Genomic DNA, 12,145 nt, shown 5'->3' with positions numbered 1-12,145 from the left:
TGTGTGTGTGTGTGTGTGTGTGTGTGTGTGTGTGTGTGTGTGTGTGTGTGTGTGTGTGTGTGTGTGTGTGTGTGTGTGACAATGTAAAAGTATTTATTGTCACTTTTAATCAATTTAATGTGTCCTTGTTCATTAAAAGATTTAATTTCTTGAAGAAAAAAAATCTTACTAACCCCATACTGTTCAGATATTCACAGAACTGTTTAGATCGTATAGAGTGGTCAGTATGTGTAATTGGTGAGTTCTCAATTGCACATGGCACTTAAAAAATCACCAGATGAAATGGAGAGCACAAGCAGGCTATAGCACAACTTGCCCTTTCTGTCTTGCCCACACTATCCTCCAACACACATTCTGTTTGAGATGGGACAAATAGCTTTTCTCCATCTCTCTCTTTCTGGTCATTCCAGGCACAGTTATTGTGTTTTTGGTATCAGCAATGTGTCTCACGTGCTGTAGTTCAGTTTACATCAGGGGAGTATGTAAGTGTTTTACAACTCTGACTCAGAGAAAACTCAGATGTAAGAGGTTTATATCAGATAGCAAGATTGGAAGAAACTGTTGTCAGCATTCAGGATGGTGTTTTGTAACGTTTTTGTCACTTCTTCAATTCCTTCTTTTACACTCGCCTACTCTCCCTCCTGCTCTTTTTTCTTTTTTCTGTAGTCATGCCAAGCTGATCTTGTAAAAGACAATGGACACAAGTACTTCCTGTCGGTGCTGGCTGACCCGTACATGCCTGTGAGTATCTTAGGATGGCACTGAATCATTTTCAACTTTTTCAAAACAAAATTTGTTTTGTTTATTTAATCTGCTGTGCCATATTTGTCGAGTTCAGACTATTCTTTGTTTTTTCATTGAAATTTTGTGTACTTTTGACCAATCAAATCATGGATGGACAGTGAAAATGGATAGACACTGTTAATTAAATGAAGTCATGGATATTGTTTTTTAGTTGTTGACTCTTGATTCTTTATCCAGGCTGAGCATCGAACCATGGCAGTCTTCATCCTTGCTGTCATTGTCAACAACTACAACACAGGACAGGTATAAGACAGATGAAAGAAATAAAAGATTAAAAACACTAAAGGCAAGCTCACACTACAGGACTGTAAGACTACCTGAACTGCTGCGGTGCTCACACTCCACAAGGTTTCTGTCACCTGTTATCATCTTGTAATAGCTGTGTGCATAATACATAACACAACACTGACGAGGTGTACAAATGACAAGACATTTGGTCAAGAGGCAGTCCCGACCAGCAGTGAAAAAGAAAATGTTTTCTCACATAAATTCACAGAGAAATTCATGCAAGTTATTACAAGATTTTTCTTTATACAATCTGCACTGTGATTGGCTGGATTAGTTCCACTTTGTAGTTACATTGAAATCACACAACAAGATCATGTGGCAGTAATTTGAAACAAGTTGACTGCTCGGGACAGGCTCAGATCACATCGCTGACCTGCTCATACCTAACGAGCATCAGCAAACCAAAATAAGCACCGATTTGGCCGCACTCTGGGGGTTTTGTCGCAGACCTTGAAAACCTGTCTGTAACAGCAAAATCCAGCCAAAAGTTATGTAGTGTGAGCTTACCTTGTCTGTAATGACAGTTGTTAAACTAAGGTTTACAAACAAACTTGAAAAGTAAATATGAATATAATAGGATCCTTTGAATAGCCTATTATTATTTTGCAAGGTTATATATAACAAATATATCTTCTCAGAACAACTTCTTCAAAAAAAAGAAGAAATTGTCCTTTCTTTTCATCAGGAGGCTTGTCTGCAGGGTAACCTGATTGCAATCTGTCTGGAGCAGCTCAATGACCCTCATCCTCTTCTGAGGCAGTGGGTGGCAATCTGTTTGGGCCGAATCTGGCAGAACTTTGATTCTGCACGCTGGTGTGGAGTTCGAGATAGTGCCCATGAGAAGCTCTACAGTCTCCTGTCTGATCCTATACCAGAGGTTCTGAAAGTTGGCTAGTCTAATTCTTGTAGATCTTACAAATTTTAGATTTTCAAGGGTAAAGGCCCGTTCACACCAAGCAGGATAACTATAAAGATAACGATAAAGATATAGTTCTAAAAATCCTTCTCAATATTAAAGAATAGCATAGTTCACACCACAACTATAACGATAACGATAAAGAGGAGCGATATCGTTGTGATCCCTTTCAAAACAATTTTTTTCCAGCTGATGAACGATAAAACACTGACAGCCAATCCGAATCCATCCTGCTGTAACGAGCTCAAGAATTTAAAGCGGCAGACGCATGTGCCCTTAGAATAAACAGACGATATCGTTCGCTGGTGTGGATGCTAATATTGTTATCTTTATAGTTATCGTTCTTGGTGTGAACGGGGCTTAACACTTTATAATAACTTTCATTAATAAATCCTTAACAAACAATATATAATGCTTAACAGATCATTAGTTAACATTTATTCACATAGCTAGAACTATGTTAATGTACTTATTCATATACTTATTCATGTTTACTAATGTACTCATCAAACATTACCTAATGATCAATGAATTAACAGATCATTATTTAATGCACACATGAAATGCTTACAAATGGCATTAAACTTTCAATTCATACGATCATGTAATTTTTAAAAACCTGCAAATGATTTAAAAATAAATTATACAATGATTACAAGCTTATTTGTTAATGTGCTTTTGATTGCTGTTAAATGTGATCAAACTTCAGTTCACATATTACCTAATGCTCTTATTTTACATGTACAAAAAAAAATGCTTAATTGGTAATCAAGCACTTCACAAACTATTCATGTTATATCTTTCACTAACTCATAATCACAGTCTATAAAGGTCATATATTTGGTCTGTGTTTGTTGTGTAGACTTCTACTATTTACATATCTGAACAAATCATTTATTAATTATTTGTTCACGTTTTTACAGTACCTAAAATCTAAAAAGGAAACTATTCATCATTTGTAAATGTTTATAAATGTTTACTAAGTATTAGTAACTTTTTGATCAGTCATCTCAATAGCAAAAAGTGTCCCGAATTATCTGAATTTACCTATTTACACATCTTTACAAATCTTTTATTAATCATTTATTCATGTTTTTGCAGTACCCAATCTAAAGTTTAAACTATTCATAATTTGTAAACGTTTACTAATCATCTAGTACTTTTATGGGTATTGGATTTTAGCTGCTGTAACGTTTGTGTAAAGGGTGTTTAGGTAAGTTTAGCTAAATGCTTGCTAAAGACATAACACACTTTTTTGTAAAAAAGTTGTAATTTAATGTAATGTAATTTACATAAATTGTAATTTAATGTAATGTAAACATGTTTTTATTGCCTCAACACTTATATTAGTATACTACTGTATATCATTAAACAGGATATTCCTTGAATCATACATCAACAGGAGAAAACTAACCTATTTTTCAATAAAATACTTTATCAAAACAATGTAATATAAACTGATTGATCCGTGTTCCCTTATAGTAATCAAATTGAACTTACCCTTATCACACTGTATCAAAATCTTTTAAATCATTGTATAATATCTGTTAAAATCATTTGTAGATTTTCAAGAAGAGCATGATCATATGAAGTGAAAGTTTAATGGCATTCGTAAGCATTTTAATTAACATGAAATAATGATCTGTTAATCATTAGGTAATGTTTAATAAGTTTCAGTAAACATTAACAAGCACATTATCTCACATTTCTAGCTATTTGAATATATATTAACTAATGATCGGTTAAGCATTATATAATGCTTGTTAATGATTTATTGATGAAAGTTATTATAAAGTGTTACCAACCTGCTAATAATGCATTACAAACCTTAAATAGATTTCTCGTTTTCTCTGTTTTTCTGTTCTGTGTACACCCAAGTCTATTCCTGACCAGGATATGTACCTCAAAATTATTACCTTTATATGTGGTCAAAAACAGTGCTACTTTCTCGCCATAACTCTGACCAAGGCTGTTGTGTGGTACATTTATGCTTTGTGTTGGTCTCATTGGCAGGTGAGGTGTGCAGCTGTGTTTGCTTTGGGTACATTTGTGGGGAATTCTGCTGAGAGAACCGATCATTCTACCACCATTGATCATAATGTGGCCATGATGCTAGCACAACTCATTAATGATGGAAGTCCCATCGTGAGAAAGGCAAGTTTATTGGAATATCATTAAGGTTTTTTTTTTCTTCGTCATCATCAACTTCATTATCTTAAATTTCTGGTATCTTAAAAATCTGGTTCACATTTTACATAAAACTATTTTGGAAATTTAAGACTGTAAACTCGACGTAAATTATACATACAGATGGTTCTCAACCAGAATAATACTGTTACCGCCACCTTTCCCGAGGCGGCAAAATTAGGAATGTGTATTTGCTGCCTTTTACCCTTAAGTGGCGCTATAACCATAAACTTTGAAAAGTTAGAAAGTGAATATTTTGGAGGCTCATTCTCCCAAGTAGTTAATTAAAGAAATATAGTTCAACAAAATAATCATCACAGAACCAAATTTAGTACTGAAAATTAAATGTAGGCGTTTATTCCCTTACGAAAATTAGCCAAGGTTTTATTATAGTGAACTTGTAGTAACCATCTTTTTTTTTTTCGGCATATTGATTATCATTTGTATAACCACAATTTTACTACAAATATCTTGGTTAAACTATGGTTAGTGTAGCAACACCAAGGCTAATTTGTGGTTACCATGGTTTAACTATAGTAACCAATTTTTTTATTTTTATTTATTTATTTTTTTTGTAGTAAAAATTTTCGTAAGGGTACTCGTATACAGTAACAGTGATGCTGGACAGACAGTGTACAATAACATTGTGGGACATAATACACATAACATTGTGGGACATTACAACACCAGTACAACATTACTGATGTGATGTCAGCCTCTCAAGAGCAGAGGACAAGAGAGTATTACATCTTGGGGGAAAAAGCTCTTATCTGGATGACCTGAGCTGAATGACCAGTATCTTCTTTTCTATTCAACATTGCTTGCAAAACAAGGAGTCCCTGACACTGCTGATGGCCTTGTAGATGCTAGAGGTCTTGTATTGTTGGGACAGAGGTTCCAGTCATTTTTTCAGCTGTCTTTACTGTCTGCTGAAGGGATTTAAAATTGGTGGGTAGCTTTAGAGTTCCCATACCAGTAATTCAGCTGTTGGTGACCCTGTAGAAGGTGATGAAGATGGGGGGAGATATTATGAAGGTAATTTTAAGTCTCCAGGTACAATCTTCTGTGAGTGCCAAATTGAGCTCTCTTTTGCTATGTATTGCACCTGAACAGAATTGCCATAATGTCCATTCTGGCGAGTTTTCACATAAACAGTCAGTATGTCTTAAAGGAAAAATTCACCCAAAAATGAAAATGTCTTACCCTCATGTTGTTCCTAAACTGTATGACTTACTTTCTTCTGTGGAACATAAAAGAAAAAGGGTTTTGCAGGCAATCGAAATCAGCTGTAGTTTCTCTTTTATATAGTCCATATTGTATACACTGTTATAGTCCTGTTTTCACTGAAAGGTGATCAAGGCCAGATCAGTGAACAGCGTTCTTAAATAGGGGTCCTTGTTTTCCAGGTAAGAAAAAACAGGCCAAGGGCATCTTCTATAAACTATAAGGGGTTGAATATGGAGGGAAACTTGACATGGTCTTTGAAAATCCTCTTAAAGAGTTTTATAAGGATATGTGTAAGTGCCATGGGACAATAGTCACTAGGGCCGGATGTTATTTTCTTCTTATGCACACGTGATGGTCCTCACCTTAAAGAGTACCGAGAAAGTTGCCTGGTTCAGGGGAATGTTGAAGATGGGTACATTTGTGAGTTGGACTGCACTGTCCCTGAGCATCTGACTAGGAATCTAATAAAGTTCGTCTGCCTTGGACAGACAGAGAACCTGGTAACCAGGAGTACCAGCAGACTTCTTTCCAGGAGTGTCTTGTACGGGAAGTCTTGTAGTCAGTAATTGCAGTATGCCCTGCCACATGCACTTTGTGCCTTTGGTGTTGGTGAAGAGTATATATCTGTATATAGCTTCACTTTGCCTTTCTGATACCAAAGAGCTACTTTATTTACAGATTTAATGTCAGCATCAGAGGAGTATGCCCTCCACAGTGAGCTTTTGCTGTGCTTGCATGTGTACTGTCTTAAGGCCTCACACACCAGACAAGAAGCTTATTATAGCTGTCTATATGAAGCATACAGACTTTATTCAAGCCACAGAAAGACAAACATTTTGCTGAAAAATGCACAATACACTATCTTTCAGCCTAGGGTAAAGTCGTTATGTATATTAACAATAATTTGGGACAAATTTAATTTCATGGAAAACTACACCGATGAGCCAAAACATTATGACCACCTGTCTTATATGCTGTTGGTCCTCCTTGTGCTGCCAAAACAACACAGACTTGCCAAGTCATGGACTTTGCAAGACAGCTGAAGGTGTCCTGTGATATCTGACATTACCAGTAGAAATTAATGCCTTTAAGTTGCGAGGTTGAGTCTCCATGGATTGTATTGGTTGGTCCAGCACATCCCACAGATACTAAATCAGATTAGCATATTTAGGAGATCAGGACAACACCTAGGGGGCATGTCAAATTTGATGTCCACATGAATGGCCGGAAACAGGAGTTTCCCAACAGAACATTGCCAAAAGCATCACAGTCCTTTGAACAGTTTGTAATCTTCCTCCAGTGTATCCTGGTGCCATTACATCCCCAAGTAAACATGATGTAAAAGAAAACAGGTCTCATCTGTCCAGACAACCTTTTTCCACTGCTCCAAGGTCCAGTTCTGTTGCTCTTGTGCCCATTCTAGGGTCTTTCGGCTGTGTGTTATCATGGACACTCTGATCAGTCTGCATCTACACAGGCTCATCATTAAACTTCTTCTGCCATCGATGAGCCTTGCACATCCTACACACTGTCACCAATTTGTGGTTTGTCCCTCCTTGGACCACTTTTGGTAGGTTCTTACAAATGCTGACCAGAGATGCAGAGATGCCACAACAATTTGGCCCTAGTCAAAGTCCTTCCCATTTCTCCTGCACCAACACAATGACTACACAAACTGATTGTTCGTTTACCATATAAATTACTCAGACCTTCACATGTGACCTTGTTAGGAGATGATTAACAATATTAACTTCACCTATGAGTGGTCATAATGTTTTGGCTCATCAATGTATTTTAGGGGCACTCACATAATCACAGTGGTAAACACACATACAAAACAATGTGTTCCATTTCAAGGACTGTTACCTTTTCCGTTGAAGAAACAGAAGTAAACGCTCACTGGTGTGGTACTGTGATTGGCTAACTTCTTTGCACCTTATCCACGTCTTCTTTACAGCATGTTGTGTTTTGATACTCGAGATGGCAATCACTGTGTTAGAGCCATAATGTAGATGTTTGAGCCCGAGTCAGATCCTGAGTCAGAATAAATTGAAACAACGCAACCATTTGCAATGCAAAGCAATGTAAATGTAACCAAATATCTATATACAAATTACTGTTAACAAATTTCTTAAAAGACAACTCCAGTAAAACTCTAGCTACCCTTTGTGTTAATGGTTAATAATAGCAATGGTAACATAAACTATAATAAAATATATTCAACTCGCATAATAAAAATGTTCAACTAAAGCAAGTATTTCTGATCCAGCCGAGTATGTGCTGATTTTATTAGCAACACTCAAACAATTCAGTTTCACTTTCATTGTTTGAATTTCATCCAAAAAATGTCTTACATCCCACAGCATAACAAAATGAGACGGACTACCTGGACCCGGTTCACAGTTGTGCTGCACACTGTGATGATACACTTGGTGTCTTAATAGCGTTAAACAATTTGTCGTTTAGCTGTGTTGCCTCAGAGAACAAAATGCCATACTTTCAGAGACTGCCGTATCTTAGAATACATGTTGTGAAAAACAAAAACATGTTATAATTCACAAAATAGTCTGGTGTGAAATGTGAAGAACAGATAAAAACTTAATCTTTCAGTTGCTCAGGCATGTTATTAAATATAAACTCCAGCCATGATTGATGGACAGACATGAGTTGTCCAGAACACACCTCCTTGATTACATACGACAATGACATATTAAAGGACTTTAAAATCTGGGCATTTCAGAGGGGTAGAAAAGAATAATTCATGTTTTAAACTAGGTGTTGTAGCCATTTAAGAAAGTATTTTTATTTTATATTATTTATGTTTAAATATTATTTGTTTGTGTTTTTAGTTCAATTTGCTAATTAAGAAAATTGTAAACGTCATAAGGACGTGGTAAATTGGACAGCAGTACGCCGGAAGAAAGGAAGTGGGTCAGACATAATTTTTTGACCACTTCATACGTTTTTGTTTGTAAAATCCCTTTTTTCGAATGAGTTTCGTTTGGTATAATTTGTATCTTAATTTGAATATGTTTTTGTTGGTCAATTATTTACCTGAATAAATGAGAAGAAAGAATAAGCGTTTCATGGAATGAAGTGCGTTCAAAACAAAGCCCGCTACCATGCTTCCGCGGCCAAAACAAAGGCCGAAACACTAGGGAGTTAGTTTTAAGAATAAGTAGAGTAACCTATTTTGTGTGTAAATATCAAGAACATTTTGATTCTCCATTTCATGGCCTCTTTAAAGCTAAGCTTTTTCCTTTTGGCCTGCAGTAATCAGCTTTCGAACAGTTTTGGTCCATTTGAGAAGTGTAAATTTCCTGTATACAGCAATTGCCATAGCAGTGATGTGGTCTTATAAATCCAACCTGGGGTAGCTGCATCAACCCTGTTTTCATTGCTGTTGTTTGTGTAAAGGTCCATGAATGACCTAATGAAGTTAACATGCTCATAAAATTTAGGGTGGGGCAATTGCTTGATTGAAGTCCCTGGACAAAATAAAAATGTCATGAGCTTATTTAGTTTGCAACTAATACGGATTCAAAACAGTAGTCTACAGTTTCAACTTATTTGAGTGTGTTTCTGTTATAACACTTTCAGTGACTTTTATTTACCTGTTTTTGTCATGTTTAGGAGCTGGTTGTTGCTCTTAGTCACCTAGTGGTGCAGTATGAGAGTAATTTCTGTACTGTGGCTCTGCAGTTCATGGAGGAAGAGAAAAACTATGCTGTACCCTCACCTGCAAATTCCACAGGTAGGTATTTATAACTGTTTTAGATACACAATACATGTCTTAGTGATTTATAGTTTAAACAACAGTTATGAATGAAGTGAAATGTTTTGAACGGGATACTAACATGCTGCTTAAAGTAATGTATACTGCACAATGTACTGTCTGTCTATCTATCCATCCATCCATCCATCCATATATGCCACATATCAAACCATAGTCATGGTCCGCTGTTTATCTGATGTTTCAGCTGCTGCTTACCTTGATTTGTATGTGTGTGTGTGTGTGTGTGTGTGTAGAGACAGGAAATGTTACTCCAGGTAGGGACAGTCCCGCCGTCCCTCGTTTGCGTTCAGTGAACTCCTATACAAATCTAAGAGCTGCCACAACTGCTCGAACCCTCAATAAGAGTCTTCAGAATCTCAATCTCAACGAGGAGGGTGAGTCAAACTTGACTGCGGGACATATTGCACTTTAATAGGTCCCTTTCATAAGCAAAAAATAAAATTCCTTATAATGTGTTATAAGATTTTGGTCATATTATCGACCTCTATTCCTAACAATGCTTATGTTTATTATATGTGATCTAGGTGGTCCAGCAGCATTCTCTCCAGGGAACCTGAGCACCAGCAGCAGTGCCAGCAGTACTCTGGGCAGTCCCGATAATGATGAATACCTCCTCTCCTTTGAAACCATCGACAAGATGAGGAGAGTCAGCTCATACTCTTCCTTGAATTCTCTCATTGGTAAGATTCTCTCTTTCAGCATCAAGCATAGACAAGACCATCAGCTTCCTTTGAAAATGTCTCTCTGAATAGACCAAATACCTTTTTAAGGACATTAGCCTCAAGACACAGATGAACAGTATTTGTAGTTCAGTTTTTAATTTAAAATAATTTTTACTTTAGATCAGTACTTTTGACCTCTTGAGAATCTTTGGAGTTCTGATTTTTGGTTGGTAAAGTACTCTGAAGAGAAGAAACACACTTTCAAAAACAAGTGTATAATGAGGCAAATTAATTGTAGTTAGTGATATCCATTTAGGTGAACATAATAAGACATACCTATGCTTCAAATGTTTACTATTAGTGTCACCCACACACATTGCCAAACGTAAAAATTTCAGATGCAGATCTGTTATTTACAGATGATATTCAACCAGAATGAACTATTTACAGCCGCAGGTACTGCCGCCTCACATCAGCAAAATGCATTTGCAGGTTTTGACCTCTTTTTGGTGCTTTAATCACCATTTAATCAATTTTCATGAGTAGCAGTCAACTTTGCATTGTTAATGGGCTAGATTTGACGAGTCAGCAAATAATCTAAGAGATACACGAGTTAAAATAATTTGTATTCACTGAAGCAAACTTAGTACTTATTTAAGCAGCATAGTAAATGTCAAGACTGTGAGCCTGTGCTTACATTTTACTCTATGCTATACAGTACTACACTATGTTTTAGATTTTTATACTTTTAACTGGTGTGCAGTATTATTTATATAATTGAATCATGTTATTTTACCATAAAATAAAGAAAAGATGGTTTACTTTGCATAGGAGCATTAAAAGTGGTAGCCTGTTCAATACACAGATACCTGTATTAAATATCTATATCGCCACATTACTTAATATTCATCACAAATACAATTTTTTGAAATTTACATTCAATAATTCCACTAATAAAATGGCATGCATTTCAACATGTCACACACATCCTTAATTTGTTGTCTGTCCTTAAGCTCAGGGGCAAATTTTTGTTGATTTAACATACCCAAATTTAAATATTTACCCTACACAAATACAATGGAGGAAATGAGAAAAAAAAATTGCGCAATTATACAGAAACCCCTTGAAATACAAAATCAGATTGTAATACTTCATAAATAACATTACAGGTGCATCTCAATAAATTAGAATGTCGTGCAAAAGTTCATTTATTTCAGTAATTCAACTCAAACTGTGAAACTTGTGTATTAAATAAATTCAATGCACACAGACTGAAGTAGTTTAAGTCTTTGGTTCTTTTAATTGTGATGATTTTGGCTCACATTTCACAAAAACCCACCAATTCACTATCTCAACAAATTAGAACATTTTTAGTGAATTGTTGGCCTTCTGGAAAGTATGTTCATTTACTGTACATGTACTCAATACTTGGTTGGGCCTCCTTTTGCATGAATTACTGCATCAGTGCGGCGTGGCATGGAGACAATCAGCCTGTGGCACTGCTGAGGTGGTATGGAAGCCCAGGTTGCTTTGATAGCGGCCTTCAGGTCATCTGCATTGTTGGGTCTGGTGTCTCTCATCTTCCTCTTGACAATACCACATATATTCTCTATGGGGTTCAGGTCAGGCGAGTTTGCAGGCCAATCAAGCACAGTAACACCATGGTCATTGAACCAGCTTTTGGTGCTTTTGGCAGTGTGGGCAGGTGCCAAGTCCTACTGGAAAATGAAATCAGCATCTCCATAAAGCTTGTCAGCAGAAGGAAGCATGAAGTGCTCTAAAATTTCCTGGTAGATGGCTGCGTTGACTGTGGACTTCAGAAAACACAGTGGACCAAAGTCCTCTTTTCAGATGAAAGTAAATTTTGCATTTCATTTGGAAATCAAGGTCCCAGAGTCTGGAGGAAGAGTGGAGAGGCACAGAAACCATGTTGCTTGAAGTCCAGTGTGAAGTTTCCACAGTCAGTGATGATTTAGGCTGCCATGTCATCTGCTGGTGTTGGTCCACTGTGTTTTCTGAAGTCCACAGTCAACGTAGCCATCTACCAGGACATTTTAGAGCAATTCATGCTTCCTTCTGCTGACAAGCTTTATGAAGATGCTGATTTAATTTTCCAGCAGGATTTGGCACCTGCCCACACTGCCAAAAGCACCAAAAGCTGGTTCAATAACCATGGTGTTACTGTGCTCGATTGGCCTGCAAACTCACCTGACCTGAACCCCATAGAGAATCTATGGGGTATTGTCAAGAGGAAGATGAGAGACA

At 36.7% G+C, this 12,145-nt stretch overlaps 1 protein-coding gene across 3 annotated transcripts in view; it reads left to right on the top strand.

Moving 5' to 3' along the window:
• Window positions 1–12,145, top strand: part of rptor (regulatory associated protein of MTOR, complex 1) — a 304,659-nt gene that overhangs the window by 241,689 nt on the left and 50,825 nt on the right. For all 3 annotated transcript variants that reach the window (XM_016281200.1, XM_016281199.1, XM_016281198.1), the window contains exons 15-21: window positions 667–741; window positions 982–1,047; window positions 1,778–1,969; window positions 4,022–4,162; window positions 9,056–9,176; window positions 9,452–9,592; window positions 9,743–9,898. In XM_016281200.1, coding sequence (XP_016136686.1) covers window positions 667–741; window positions 982–1,047; window positions 1,778–1,969; window positions 4,022–4,162; window positions 9,056–9,176; window positions 9,452–9,592; window positions 9,743–9,898 — 892 coding nt within the window. The remainder of the gene's footprint in view (window positions 1–666; window positions 742–981; window positions 1,048–1,777; window positions 1,970–4,021; window positions 4,163–9,055; window positions 9,177–9,451; window positions 9,593–9,742; window positions 9,899–12,145) is intronic.

Source organism: Sinocyclocheilus grahami, unplaced genomic scaffold, assembly GCF_001515645.1.
Source record: "Sinocyclocheilus grahami isolate Dianchi unplaced genomic scaffold, SAMN03320097.WGS_v1.1 scaffold148.1, whole genome shotgun sequence".
NCBI classification, from domain to species: domain Eukaryota; kingdom Metazoa; phylum Chordata; class Actinopteri; order Cypriniformes; family Cyprinidae; genus Sinocyclocheilus; species Sinocyclocheilus grahami.
This window is presented reverse-complemented; position numbering and strand designations above follow the sequence as displayed.